The 16,160-nt window shown below is 42.4% G+C and overlaps 1 protein-coding gene across 2 annotated transcripts in view; it reads right to left on the bottom strand.

Annotated features, from left to right (window-relative positions):
* The window catches only part of RBMS3 (RNA binding motif single stranded interacting protein 3), a 1,020,603-nt gene that overhangs the window by 138,207 nt on the left and 866,236 nt on the right, over positions 1 to 16,160 (bottom strand). For both annotated transcript variants that reach the window (XM_077268961.1, XM_077268960.1), the window contains exon 7: positions 9,209 to 9,315. In XM_077268961.1, the coding sequence (XP_077125076.1) occupies positions 9,209 to 9,315 (107 nt within the window). The remainder of the gene's footprint in view (positions 1 to 9,208; positions 9,316 to 16,160) is intronic.

Genomic DNA, 16,160 nt, shown 5'->3' with positions numbered 1-16,160 from the left:
GCTCTACAGGAGACAAAGACAGCAAGATGGCACTATTGACCATAAGAAATTTGCTCTACAAGGGTGAGAAAGAGAGGACTCTGCTGACTATAACAGCTTACACTTTACAGGAGAGAGAAGACCCCACTGACCATAACAGCTTATATTGAACACAAGAGAGAGGATGCTGCTGACCATAAGCAATTACACTCTACAGGAGACAAAGAGAGCGAGAGGGAACTGCTGACCAAAAGAATTTATACTCTACAGGGGTGAGAAAGAGAGGACCCTGCTGACTATAACATCTTAGACACTACAGGAGAGAAAAGACCCCACTGACCATAACAGCTTATACTCTACAGGAGAGAGACTTATTCAATGATTCTGGAGATGGAAGATGACTCTGCTGTACAAACTGTGCTCCAATGGGAACCGCTGACCTGTGATGACCCAGGTACTGACCACCACTGTACAAAGTATGATAATCTGTGAGATGTCATTGCTACAAGACATTATTGGTGCGCCCTCACAACCAGGCAAAAAGATATTTGCGTGCTCTCTAATGCTTTAGCATTGTGGGAAATGCTGCTGTGTAACTTTTTTGTGAACTGCAAAGCAAATCTCAAAATGTTTGAATTGATGTGAAGCTGTGAATTTCAGGAAATTTTATACAATCCTATGTGGATCAGTACGCTCATCTCTATTTCTTACAACCAAATTGACACATGATATTTTAAATCCCCATAATTATTATCAGTTCTAAAATATAGTAGTGATATAAATTAAAACAGCTCATTACCCCCTGGAGTGTTCCAATTTCATTCACCGGGGTAGCACCAGCATTGGTTTAGTTACTTTTCTGAGTATACCTGTAACCGCACCCCCATCCCTGACTAACAATGCAGAGCCAGTGTCAGTCAGGGCTTTCTCCCTGCAGTGTTCAACTAAGTGAGGGCACAGGGCAGATTAATAACGCTATTAACCCCATATCTGCAGGTCAATAGCATTTTTTTCTGGTGACAGGTTCCCTTTAAGTTACAACAAGTTATTACTCTTTTTGTGGATAAGTGCTAATTACTAGATCAGTGGGGTTCCAACCACTCGCACCTCAATGATCTTCAGAACAGAGTCTTTACGACTGCCCAAAAAGTCTACAAGAATTTTTCACAAATGTTCTCCAGTCCCCATCAGGAGTGACTTTGTGTACATCAGTAATTTTAGAGCAATTATTTCAAAATTTTGCAAAACATGTGACTTTTTGCTCAAAAAAGTTGCCAAAATGATTGAAGAAAAAAGACTTTGCACAAAATTCGTGACACATGTGCACCATTTTAAAAATTTGCTGCAAAAACATCAATTAATACTACCAGAGAAAAAAAGGAATAGTTACTTTAAAAAAAGCAGAAACATGAATCTGGCCCTTTGACTATTTCACACAATACTGTATATAAAGATTTTAAAGAGATTTATCTTTATGAAAAAATAGATGTGTTGAAAATGAAAATATATATAATTGCTAATATACCTATATTAACAAAAGTATCCTGATCTACAGACATCAGCACCAATCGCAAGTCTTAGAAGCTTCAACCCGGCTTGAGTTCAATGTCAGAGAACGCATAGTATGTTGTGTGTCGTGTGAGCGGGACAGGTTGACTGGCTTATTCCAGTAGCCTTGCCAACTCCAAGCCTGTCACAAACAATGTATAGACAAAGAAGGGCTTAGAAGCTAATACAGCCACCTTCACACACACACCGCTGGTCACATATCAATGCACAAAATGCTCTCCTGTGTTGGTTTTAAACTGTAAATGTAGCTACAAGGACCCAAGGCTTCCTTCTTCCATGTGCATTTATACACTTGTTTGAGAACTTCTAGAATGGTTTACATATGACTTACATATGACTTCTATGCTAGATCTCTACAAAAAAAGATATGTAAGGGGCAATGTTTCTCCTTGTGAAGAGTGCCAAGTCAACATAAGAAGACTTATAGGCATGCACTGCTTGTCTGGGAATTTAAATATGCACAAAGCCTCTTCAGAACAGAAGAGGACTTGAACTCTAGTTTCCCCTATTGGAAATAGCAATCCTGAAAATCAATATCAACCCTTCAACGAGCCTTGCCATATGACTTAGTATAAGAAGCCAAAACATAAATTCCATTTGCAAACACACGTTTTGGGGTGTTTCCCCCTCCTCAGTGCAGGATATCTGATTTGGCTGTATGAGAGGTGTTGTGAATTTGGATTCTGGGCTCCCCCGGTGGCTACTGGTGGAATTGAACTGGTGTCTTCATCTTCTCTGTTCACCTGTTCCCATCAAGATGTGGGAGTCGCTATATAACCTTGCTGCTCTGTTAGTTGCTTGCCGGTCAACAATGTTATCAGAAGCCTCTCTGTGCTTGTTCCTGCTCCTAGACAACTACTAGATAAGTTGGACTCTTGTCCATGTTTGTTTTTGCATTTTTGTTCCAGTTCACAGCTGTAGTTTCGTTACTGTGTCTGGAAAGCTCTTGTGAACAGGAATTGCCACTCTGGTGTTATGAGTTAATGCCAGAGTTTTAAAGTAATTTCTGGATGGTGTTTTGATAGGGTTTTCAGCTGACCATGAAAGTGTCCTTTCTGTCTTCTGCTATGTAGTAAGTGAACCTCAAATTTGCTAAACCTATTTTCATACTACGTTTGTTATTTCATCTTAACTCACCGCCAATACATGTGGGGGGCCTCTGTCTCCTTTCGGGGTATTTCTCTAGAGGTGAGCTAGGACTAATATTTCCCTCTGCTAGCTTTATTTAGTCCTCCGGCTGGTGCTGGGCATCTAGAATCAACGTAGGCATGCTACCCGGCCACTGCTAGTTGTGCGTTAGGTTTAGTTCATGGTCAGCTCAGTTCCCATCTTCCAAGAGCTAGTTCCTATATATGCTTATGCTATGTTCTCTTGCCATTGAGATCATGACAGAGAGGCTTCTGACTGGGAATCTAAAGGGGAAAAAATTATTCTTGTGGAGATTGGCAATCTGGCATAAGGAGACTTATAGGTCATGCAATGCTCCTCTCAGAATTTAAATATGCAAATATCCTCTTCAGAGCAGAAGAAGACTTTAACTCTAGCGCCAATAAGAAATATTTTTATTGGTATACAAGCCCTATACATCCATGCCACTATGCCTCTGTAAAAGCATGGTATAGGCTGCCTTTAACAGGATAGAAAATAATGCTGTTTGCAAGATGTCTACCCTACACCTACAACCTCAGCTTAAGGAACACCTTTAATAATAAAGTATTTGTATAGCTTTTGTGTACATCGATTACTTTTAGTGCTCAGATTTGTTTTTTGCTTGAATTTCCTCTCTACATAGGATTGCATATGTGATCTAAAAATCTATAGTTGTTTGGCTGAAAGCATTTCTAGTCAATATATGCTTCATGTGTGCTTTGCCATTTATATGTTGTCTCTGAGGGGGATGGAAATAGTTACTGGATGCTAAATGAAAGCTCCTCTGCTGAGCAGTGCACTAATCACTTCATGTCTGGAGATAGCAAATGCATCAGTCCTGCACACAGGCATATAAAACAAAAAATAAGTGCAGCTCGTCTTCATACTAAAATAAATGGAAATGTGTGTCTGAATTATAGATGTGCCCAGTGCAGACCCGCTAATCACTTCAAATTGCCAGTAGTTGGTCAGGAAGGGGAAAGCTGGCACCATGCGTTCCAATTTTGACTTTGCCTCTTTTACTTGATTTGTGGCAAAGTGGGAAAAGACTTCTCCTAAATGATCTTTTCATTTCATTACTTTCAAAATTAATGGCTGAAATTGAGCTGTCTTGCTCATTAATAAAAGACCAAAAAATTAAAGGAGATGTATAAGCTTCTGCTTATGTTTCAGAGTGCTTGGAATTAAATATGTTGCATAACTACTGTATATATGTACTTAATGATACATAGACAGTTCGTAGAGAAGATATTCACTGAGAAACTAATGTCATTTAATATGCTGTCTTCAGACTCCAGAGCATAATAAATGTAATGTGTCATACTCACTTCAAATCATCTCTCCAGACCCTCCGCTACTAACCATCACCCATCTGGTCCTTGATGCATCTTCTAATCCCCTACTGCTCCTGCTGGAATCCCCAGGCCTGTCATGCTGTGCAAATGCATGGAAGGTTATGGCATCATGACGTCACAATGTGCATCGTGACCTTCAGTGTACATATGCAGAATATTAGTGGACTTCATGAAGGCTCAGGAATTCCACCATAAGTGCCTGTGGATCAGCAGTTTCAGCGAGTACTGGATGGGTGATGGTGAGCAATGGAGGGTGCGTAAATAATAAGTTAACTTTTTTACAGGCAGATATGATTACTATATAATCGTCTAATTCTGTCTGTTTGTCTGTAATGGAAATCCCGTGACCAATCAGCGACAGGCACAGTCCGGCCGTAGTTCAGTCATATTTACTGAACAAGTTCTGTAAGTCACAGTGCCACGTAGTTCAGTCACGTTTACTGAACACTTTCTGTCAGTCACAGTGCGACATAGTTCACTCACGTTTAGTGAACACTTTCTGTCAGTCACAGTGCGACATAGTTCAGTCACGTTCACTGAACACGTTCTGTCAGTCAGAATATTCTAGAATACCCGATGCGTTAGAATCGGGCCACCATCTAGTATATATATATATATATATATATATATATATATATATATATATATATAGGCCACCATCTAGTATATATATATATATATACATATATATATATATACGTATATATATATATATATATATATATATATATATATATATATATATATATATATACACACAGTGGGTACGGAAAGTATTCAGACCCCTTTACATTTTTCACTCTTTGTTTCATTGCAGCCATTTGATAAATTCAAAAAAGTTCATTTTTTTTCTCATTAATGTACACTCTGCATCCCATCTTGACTAAAAAAAAACAGAAATGTAGAAATTCTTGCAAATTTATCAAAAAAGAAAAACTGAAACCCTTTTAAGCTCTTAGATTTAATGTGGGTCCAGTTAAATATGTGTTCTCAAGAAAGTTGTATTGAAGCAGAAAGGGATTGTGCATGACTCTCTATTATATTTATGGGACTCAAGAAAACCGCCATACCAGGATATCAGGTGTCATGGGATCCCAGTCTTCCTCATAGGTTCAGGTCCCACAGGTAGGACCCGCATATATCAGCTATTTATATCCTGTTGTGCCAATGAGCCATAAATGGCCCTATTGAGAATAGCCTTATATTGTTAGCCAATCATCTCACCAAGTATAACTAAATATCAGTGCTGTACCATACATTATAATGTCATAGAAAAATTAGATGTGGTCACAAACCCTACAGCCTTGAGCCCCCTTCATCATCACGGGTGGCTGAGACACTCTGTGCCACTGCACAGGTTGCACACCAATAATAACTCCACTAATGCCCCTTCACAGTAAGTACATGAGTTATTGCCAATTTGCTTTTTGTTTGGAGGTAAAACATATTTTACACTTATTTGTTTTTCTGGACTTAGATATCAGAGCTGAAGTGTCCCTTAGTCCTAAAAATCCTCTAGTGCCAGTCTAGTCCTTCCAGATGTACAGCAGAAAAATAGACATTTGCAAAGAAAGCTATTGATATGCTAATTTATTTTCCAAGTTTACACACATTTTGTTTTTACATCCTAACACATTTATAGCCAGAAATTTACAGCCATCCAGGGACTGCTTAAATATATAATAGCTGTGCAACTGGCACTATAATTTTTGTGCCACCCTACATTTAAGCTAAATTATGCCACTTGCATTCACAGTGAAGAGATCCTCACTTGAACTTTTTACCTCTTCCTTTGAATACTGATTGAATTTTAAAAGGAATTTTGGCTGAAACTTTATTCTACCCATTTGCTGATATGCCCAGAAACATACTACAGATGGAACACTTTAGATGTTAAATAAATTAATTCAGAAAGCTAAACATTGAAAAAAGTTGTAAATCAGTGAGAGTTATTCATGTGGGATAACTTACAATAATCTATAGTCTTACATTGTGTTTAATCAGGGGTTTGGTAAATTTAACAGCAATGCAGATCTAAGAGATATACAGGACATATTCCATTTTGGAAGAAAGTCAATGTCTGATCCTTTGACTAGTCTTATAGTGTGACTATGGGTAATAGCCAAGTCAGAAACTCATCTACACACAGCTGTAAAGTAGACAAATTACAGAAGAGTTTGGCTGGCTCAATGAGATGCTTTTGATGCAACTTTGGAGGCTAGAGAATGAGATACACTGGCTCTCCTTATGGAGATTAACTGAGCATGAACTTTTGTTGGCAATGCTTCATGGGAAAACATATGTATTGAAAAAAAATTGAATGGGTTAGCCAGGACTATATTATTTTTTACTGTGGGCCTAAGAACCAACAGACAGGTAGCTGCTAATTACCTGCCCGTTCTGCCCAGAGTAGATCATGCTGGCAGAGTGATCACTGACCACTCCTGCTGAAGACTTTTCTGCTTCTACCGATGTCACCTCAATAAAGCATCAGCTTCTCTTCGCACTCTGCCCACTTGTTGGGGGCATTTATGTCAATGTCAATTGACTACCAGCTCCCCGCTGCATAACTGTGGGAAGCCAGCTGCCAATCAGCATAAGGTCAATAGTCATGCTCCATCAATAGAGCAACCTGAAAGAAGAAGTGCTGCTCTGTTGACATGAAGCAGCAGAATCGCCAGCAGGAGTGGTCCATGACTGCTCTGAGCCGGAGATTGATTGAGCAGGCAGATAGGCCCTAACTAGGTAGCAACTATCCGCCTGTTAGTTTTTTAGCTCATAGTTAAAAAAAAATATTTAGTTCTGGCTTAAATAATCAAAAATCCTTACCCAATAAAAGATAACCTTTATCAATGACAATTAAAAGGAAACTAAACATGCAATTCCCGAAGGAGGAAATATATAGTTGCCGAGGTGGTTTGGATGTCCACTACTATGCCACACAAATACAGAACTCAGGAGGTCAGAGGACAATGAAGGTCCTAGTTACTTCCCTAAATGACATACCCTTTCAATAGCCCAACCTGTATAAGTTTGGCACTCTAGATCAAGAATGCAAATTTGATTATGTTGGACACTTGCTATATCTCTCACATTATTGGCATTTTGTTAGTTTGGATTACCCCTTTTATATTGAACTGGTTTCCGCCCCCTACATTCGACAGAAACGGCACTCATCAAGGTGACCAATGACCTTCTGACAGCAAAATATAATGGTGACGACTCTCTGCTCATTCTTCTCGACCTTTCTGCAGCTTTCGACACTGGTGACCACCCTCTCCTACTCTCTAGGCTCCAGTCACTAAGCATTAAGGACACTGCTCTCTCCTGGTTCTCCTCCTATCTTTCTGACCGCTCCTTCAGTGTTCTGTTCTCTGGCTCCACTTCATCTCCTCTTCCCCTCACAGTCGGGGTACCTCAGGGCTCAGTCCTTGGCCCCCTTCTCTTCTCCCTCTACACGGCCCCAGTAGGACAGACCATCAGCAGATTTGGCTTACAGTACCATCTTTATGCTGATGACACACAACTATGCACATCATCCCCTGACCTTAATCCCGCTGTACTACAGAACGCCAGTGACTGTCTGTCCGCAGTCTCCAACATCATGTCCGCTCTCTATCTGAAACTCAACCTCTCCAAAACTGAACCTCTTCTGCTCCCGCCATCTACTAACCTCCCTAAATCTGACATTTCCCTCTCCGTGGGTGGCACCATAATAACACCCCAGCTGGGTGTTATTTTTGATTCCAATCTCTCCACATCCCATATACAATCTCTTTCCCGCTCGTGCCGCTTACACCTAAAGAACATCTCTAGAATCCATCCTTTTCTCACCATGGAAACAACAAAAACCATCACTGTCGCCTTAATCCACTCCCGCCTGGACTATTGCAATGCTTTACTAATTGGCCTCCCCCTTACTCGACTTTCACCTCTCCAGTCTATCCTTAATGCAGCAGCCAGGGTTGTCCATCTAGCTAATTGTTACTCGGACGCGTCCGCTCTTCGCCAGTCGTTACACTGGCTGCCTATTCATTACAGGATACAATTCAAAGTACTTGCTCTCTCCCACAAATCTCTCCACAGTGCGGCACCCCCTTACATCTCCTCCCTCATTTCTGTCTATCGGCCTAACCGACCACTGCGCTCTGCAAACAACTTTTGACTAACCTCTGCACTAATCCGTACCTCCCACTCCTGACTCCAAGACTTCTCTCGTGCTGCGCCAATCCTCTGGAATGCTCTACCCCAAAATATTAGGACCATCTACAATTTGCATAGTTTTAGGCGCTCCCTCAAAACACATTTGTTCAGAGCGGCCTATCACGTTCACTAATCAAAGTCATTTTATGTTTGTGTGTGTGTGTAGCCCTTTCACTATCTCCATCTATCCCCCACCCCATGAAGATGGCTGGACCATCATTGTAAATACATCATTGTAAATACACACCTGTACTTTGTATCTCCTCCACCTCATTGTAGATTGTAAGCTCTCATGAGCAGGGTCGTCTTATTTTGCTTTAATTATTGTATTGCTAACGTTGTTACTTACGACTGTTGTGTTTGAAACTTTTGAGCTGTAAAGCGCTGCAGAATATGTTGGAGCTATATAAATAAACATTATTATTATTATTATTATTATTAACTTATATGGAAGCTATTTCTACTAGGTGAAAATTTCGAGAAAGATTTTGTTGTAGAGATTTAATTTTCCCATGTATAATTGTCAGAGGCTTACATAATTAGCTGGTTTCCCTAAGGAGAGCCAGTACAACATCAAGGGGACCGTTGTCCATAGAACCAATTAGATTGTTTCATTTGCACTCCAAACAGCTTCTGAAAATTAAAATCTTTAATCTGATTGTACCTATTCAGCAGTTTCGATAATCTAGAAGCCCATACCACCCAGTATCTATTTTTTTATAACAAACAGTCAGAACTGACTCAAATTGTTCTGAACACATAACTGCCGACAGCAGGGTGGATTTACCCATCATCCAACATCACTGTTTTCTTATTTATTTATTTATTTATTTAATTATTCATTTAAAGGAACACAAAGCAGTTAGATGTAAATGGACTTTGACAGGGTTTTGCATGAGTTAAGTTGTGCATTCTTTTGTAGAGGTGATAAATTCAGATATAGTAATACATACCTCACCATCTCTAGGCCACGGTCTACCATTTTGTGTGTATTTACTCTGATTTTGCCTCTTTTTTTGTCCTCCATCAGCAAATTTACACAGTAAAGGCTCTGGTGGAGCTGAAATGACAAAACACCAGGATATATCATTAAAATCCTCCACAAGTCATGATCCTGTCAGCAGATCTCTATGTTCTCCATGCTACAAATCTGTTAAAGCCAGATCTTTGCTAGTTAAGATGTTTTACCTTTCCCCAGCTTGAACTCCTAGCTGTGTTTTTACAGTGTGAAGGTAAAAATAACAAGAAGATTGACAAATAAATTTATATATATATTGCTCTTGATATCTATGTTTCTTATATATACAGTACACAGCATAAATGAGTATACCCCTTTGAAAAGTAAGATTTTCGTCACTATCTTACTGATATAAGAACCATTTCCATATTTTCAAAAGACTGAGATTTATAGAACATTTTTTAGCCCATAAAGGTAATATAAATTGAATTACAAAATCTTTAATTTTTCTGAAATAAGTTGATGCAAAAATGAATACACTCTACATCAAAAACTACTACATCTTGTATTTTTTAAGGGCAGCATTAGACATGGAATGAACAAGTTTGCAAGATATCGCAACTATATTTTTCCATTTATCAATAACAAGCATGCTCGAGAAATCTTGAGTAACGAGTATACTCGCTCATCACTACTTATGATAACCTTTTAATAGCTAACAAAAATAAAATAAATGTTACAAATCAAGCATTCGAGACTTCTTAGGTCTCTTCCTCAGGCATGGTATAAGAAAGTATCTGAACAAACACAAATATATACACACAAAAAAGCAGTGGTTTTTCTTATATATATATATTTGTGTTTCTTCAGATTTAAGAAGTCTTGAAAGCTTGTTTTGTAACATTATTTATTTTATTTTTTATTAGCCATTAAAAGGTATCATAACTGCAAGATTATTAACTTACTTTTCTGACTGAGAGTAATCTTATTTCGATTAGCTAACACGGTACCAAACCATTTTTTTTTTCTTTTGGATCACTGTCATGTTGGAAAAGTGCATGTGTACCAAATACATAGAGTGATGGTAGCATTTTCTCTTTCAAGCAGTACATCTGTGCATTTATGAAATAATAATGAAATGTGACTCACCAACACCAGGAGCACCCATGCAGCCCCACATAAGAACAGTGCCACCACAATGTTTCACTCTAGGCACCAAGCAATTAGAAAAATGTATTTAGAAAAATACATGGGCATACAATAAAACATGTGGTGACAGCATCATTATGTGGTACTGCAAGAGTGCTCCTTGTTTCAGGGAGCTGCATTTAATTGATGGCATCATGAATTCACAGATGCCATTTACAGCTGTATGTTAAAGGAGGAGATGCTACCATCACTCTGTGCCATTGGTAGACGTGCATTTTTTCTAAATGCACGGTGCCTACAGTGAAACATGGTGGGACACTGTGTTAGGGTTGGCGGATCCCACTAAATATAAATTAAGATGAGGTGCGATCACAACCTGGGGTTCACTGTGCGGAGATGAAAAACCGCAGATAGTAAACAATGGTGGAAGCATGCGGCAAGCGATCTTGAAAACACATGGGGTTAAATGTCAGCATGCTCAGTAGAGCGAATCCTGGACTTAGTCTAAGGAATGACAGCTCGCTGCTGTCTATTATTAGTTACCATAGCTGAACCAGGAGAGGCATTGGTAACAATGCACACAGCCCGAGTCTGAGCAAGATGCTGAGACCGACGTCTTTGCTGAGCAGCATCCACTGCTGTCGAGACTGAATGGGAGACCACAGAAGAAGATAAGGCTTGGGATCTATCCTGTTCAGAGGAATAATCCAGATGACTAACATTACCCCCCTAGCGCCCCCCCTGCAAGGCTCATCATGCTCAAAGGCCGCAATAAGCTGTGGGGCATGGATGTGCTCAACTGGCTCCCAAGTCCTATCCTCCGGACCATGACCCTTCCAATCAACCAAATGTAATTTTTTTCGCCACGCACCACCTTGGCACCAACAATAGCATTTACCTCAAAATCGTCCAAAGATGAACCCAAAGTCCCAACAGAGGACTCAGAAAACCGAGACATATGAACAGGTTTCAAGAGGGAGACATGAAAGGTGTCAGTGATATTTAGGCCTGGCGGAAGAGACAGGCAATATGCTACAGGATTAATCTTTTCAAGGACATTAAAGGAACCCAAATAGCAGGGAGTAAACTTAGTGGACTCTACATGCAGCTTAATATTACAAGCTGAAAGCTATACCAAGTCACTGGGCACGTAGACCGGAGTGGGGCAGCGATGCGCGTCAGTAGAGACCCTCATTCTCTCCATAGAGGCTTAAATAGCATCCTGTGTGCAGTTCCAGATGTCCCAGATGCCCAGTATGTCACCCTAGAGTCAGAAGACGAACCGGGCATGGGCATGGGAACATGCGGATGCTGACCGTAATTAAGAGGAACGCTGTCTGCCCTGTAGAATCGGCGACAGCATTATTAAGGGCAAACTCTGCACATGGTAGCAAGGATGCCCATTCATCATGCCAGGCAGAGACAAAGTGCCGCAAATACATGACCAGAGTCTGATTGGTCCTCTCCACCAATCCATTCATATCGGAATGATATGCCAAGGAGAGATTAAGCTCAATACTGAGCAGCCAACAGAGCTCTCTCCAGAACCGAGAAGCGAACTGGGGACTCCGGTCACTGACTATTTTATCATGCATCCTGTGGAGATGGAAGACATGCTTCATGAAAAGCACGGCCAGAGCCCATGCCGACAGTACATGCGGAAGGGGAACTAGATGTATCATCTTGGAGTAATGATCGGTGACTACCCAGAGTAACAGTATTGTTATGGGACTTTGGCAAGCTCACAATGAAGTCCATCCCAACCATTTCCCAGGGCCTATCTGCCACTGGCAGGGGATGGAACAAGCCCGCGGGCCTCTGTCCGGAAGGTCGGTTCTTGGCACAAGAAACACATGCCTGAACGTAGTCCCTAATGTCATGTGCCATCTGCAGCCACCAATATGACCTTGCCAGAAGCTCAGTAGTCCTCTTGTTTCTGAAGTGCCCACCCAACTTAGATGTGTGAGCCCAAGAGAGGACCTCCAGGCGCAGGTTCGGTGGTACAAGACTCTTGCCCAAAGGCACCGACTCTAGCAAAACCGAAGCCACCATTTTCAGACTCTCCAAAGAAACGGTTAGCTGTGGCTTGTCCCCTTCTTCGGAAGAGATGACGGAGCGGGACAAGGCATCAGCCTGTAAATTCTTCTCCCTTGAGAGAAAGTGTATGGCAAGCTTAAATCGGGAGAAGAATACAGACCACCTGGCCTGGCGAGAATTTAGCCATTGGCCCGTCTGCAGATAGAGCAGATTCTTATGGTCCGTGAACACCTGGAAGGGGTGCCGAGCTCCCTCCCAGAGATATTTCCATTCGGAAAAGGTAAACTTCATGGCCAGTAGCTCCCTGTCCTCGATGGAATAATTCTTCTCCACCAGTGAGAAAGACTTAGAGAAGAAGAAGCAGGGCCGTTTCCGACCATTTGCATCCTTCTGGTATAACACAGTTCCTGCACCGACGGAAAAGGCATCCACCTCCAGAATAAAGGGTTTATCCACATCTGGCCGATGTGACACAGGAGCCTTAGCAAAATGGGAGTTTAAGGAGACAAAGGTCTCAGAGACCTCCTTAGACTACAAACACTCCCGCGAGGTGGCTCGGCCCCTGGGATGAGGTCTATCGGGCAATCATAGGGACGATGGGGAGGAAGATTCTCTGCTGCCTTTTTAGAGAGTACGTCTGCATACTGCCAGTAATGCTTGGGCAGCGAGGTTAGATCTGCTGGAACCTCAGACAACCCAACCTGAACTTGGGCCTTGAGACACCACCCCTGGCATTCCCTACTCCATCCTTGTATACTCCCCATGGCCCAATCGATATGAGGTGAATGATGGCGCAACCAGGGAATACCCAGCAACACCTTATCGATACCCTCATGGATGATGAGCAAGGAGATTAACTCCTGATGTTTTGGGGAAACTTCAAGGGAAAGGAGAATGGTTTCATGGTTGATCTGAGTGGTTAACGTAGAACCATTAACCACTTTAACTGTAACGGGCCTGGAGAACATGACCAGAGATATTGCATGCCGTAGGGCAAAGGAAGAGGACATACAATTACCCTCTTCCCCGGAATCCACACAAGCCTCCACAGGGAGAGAGACCGACCCATAGGACAGTGTCACCTTAAAAGTAATTTTGGAGGAGAATGCCACTGTGTCTAGTGAGCCTCCTCCTATAGCCACTAGACATAATTGTTTCCCTACTGCTGGGGGCACTTGTTGGCATAATGACCAGACTGCCTACAGTTATGGCAGATCGGAGGTGCTCGAGTGGGACGAGATTTGGATACCACTCAAGAAATATACATGCCTCCTGCGGCTCCAGAACCTAGGCTGGAGATTCTAGAGGCTTGGCGAAGTTGGGAGCCAGCCGAAACCTCTGCCGACACTGGGCATGCTCCAACCCTTGCTCAGAATAATGAAGGTCTATGCAAGTGGAGACAAAAATGAACTCCTCCAGCGTGGCAGGAATTTCCCTAATGGCCAGAGCATCCTTTACATGATCAGCCAGTTTCTTCCAGAAGACAGGGATAAGAACTTTATCTGGCCACTCCAACTCGGAAGCAGATAGCATAATGACTGATCATAGAGGAGCCCTGGGTTAAAGCCAGAAGTTGGAGCGTGATATTGTGGGTGACACAAGGCCCTACAAAGACCTGCTTCAGGGCGCTCAAAAAACATGAGACGCTCTGCACCACCTGATTATTGCACTCTCACAGCAGCGTCGCCCACTCCAACACTCTGTCCGTTAACAGGGAGATCATGAATCCAACCTTAGCCCTTTTGGATGGGAAATGTGATGCCAGTAGCTCCAAATGTAGAGCACACTGGTTCACAAATCCTCTACAAGCTTTACTGCCACCCGTGAACTTATTGGGCTGAGGGAGACGAGAGAGGGACGCAACAGTGGTGGCATCATACACACGAGATGCAGCTTCAGAGGCTGCATGAGCCACTACCGATTAACATCCACAGCTGAGATCACGCCCTCAAGAGCGGACAATCTGCACTCCAGCTGCTGAATGTGCCACTGTAAACGGTGTTCGTTTGCCATTGCTAGCCAGACCCTGGTGCTAAGATACTGTTAGGGTTGGCGGATCGCACTAAATATAAATTAAGATGAATTGCGATCGCAACCCGGGGTCCACCATGCGGAGATGAAAAACCGCAGCTAGTAAGCAATGGCGGAAGCATGCGACAAGCAATCTTGAAAACACATGGGGTTAAATGTCACCCTATGTGAATAGAAACTAATTACCCAACTTTGTTAGCTTCACAGAGGGGTAGAGACAGAAATACAGCTGTCCCTAGACAGTACGGCGCAGCTAGATGCCACACTAGTGAATTTGGCGCTACGTGAAATCCCCTGTTACTTCACAGGTGAACGCAACCCTCTCAGGGTCAAGGAAAGAGGTAGTGGACACAGTCACAGCATATGCACAGATACGGACTCCTCTCTGGAGGTGCCGGAAATCTAAAGGCTATATGCCTGCCCTGAGCACACAGCGTATGCACACACACGAACTCCTCTCCGACGTCTTTGCTGAGCAGCGTCCACTGTGGTCGAGACTGAATGGGAGACCGCAGAAGAAGATAAGGCTTGGGATCTATCCTGTGCAGAGGAATAGTCCCGACTAGGGTTGAGCGAAACGGGTCGATCATTTTCAAAAGTCGCCGACTTTTGGCTAAGTCGGCGTCTCATGAAACCCGATCCGACCCCTGTGCTTGTCGGCCATGCGGTACGCGACTTTCGCGCCAAAGTCGCGTTTCAATGACGCGAAAAGCGCCATTTCTCAGCCAATGAAGGTGAACGCAGAGTGTGGGCAGCGTGATGACATAGATCCTGGTCCCCACCATCTTAGAGAAGGGCATTGCAGTGATTGGCTTGCTGTCTGCGGCGTCACAGGGGCTATAAAGGGGCGTTCCCGCCGACCGCCATCTTACTGCTGCTGATCTGAGCTTAGGGACAGGTTGCTGCCGCTTCATCAGAAGCAGGGAGAGCGTTAGGCAGGGTCCACTAACCACCAAACCGCTTGTGCTGCAGCGATTTCCACTGTCCAACACCACCTTCGGTGTGCAGGAACAGTGGAAGCTATTTTTTTTTTTTTTTCCCCTCAGCGCTGTAGCTCATTGGGCTGCCCTAGAAGGCTCCGTGATAGCTGTATTGCTGTGTGTACGCCACTGTGGAAACCAACTGCTTTTTTCAAAGCACATATCCTCTTGTTCCTTCCTTTCTGCACAGCTATCTTTTTTGTTTGTCCACACTTTTTATTTAATTTGTGCATCAGTCCACTCCTATTGCTGCCTGCCATACCTGGCTTACATTACTGCAGGGAGATAGTAATTGTAGGACAGTTTTTTTTTTTTTTTTGTTTTTTTTTTGTGGGAGATTAAGATTGGCATTTCTGCTACAGTGCCATCCCTGTGTGTGCCATCTCTCACTGAGTGGGCCATAGAAAGCCTATTTATTTTTTCCGTGATTTGTGTTCTAAAATCTACCTCAACACAGAAACACTACATCAATCAGTGGGAGAAAAATATTGGCCTCAGTCAGGGCTTGTGTGCCACTGCTGTGTGTGCGCTATCTCTCATTCAGTGGGCTATAGCAAGCCTATATTTTTTTTTTTTTTTTTTTTTTAATATTATTTGGTTTCAAAAGTCTCCCTGAAAAAAAAAAAAAACCTAAAAAAACAGTGGGAGAGTAATATTGCCCTTTCAGCTTGTGTGCCAGTCTTGACTCCTGGGTGTGCCACCTCTCTCCCTCTCATTCAGTGGGCCATAGAAAGCCTATTTATTTTTTTT

The sequence above is a fragment of the Ranitomeya variabilis genome, chromosome 6 (genome assembly GCF_051348905.1).
Source record: "Ranitomeya variabilis isolate aRanVar5 chromosome 6, aRanVar5.hap1, whole genome shotgun sequence".
Taxonomy (NCBI): Eukaryota; Metazoa; Chordata; class Amphibia; order Anura; family Dendrobatidae; genus Ranitomeya; species Ranitomeya variabilis.
The sequence above is the reverse complement of the archived record's forward strand: the minus strand, read 5'-3'. Positions and strand labels throughout refer to the sequence as shown.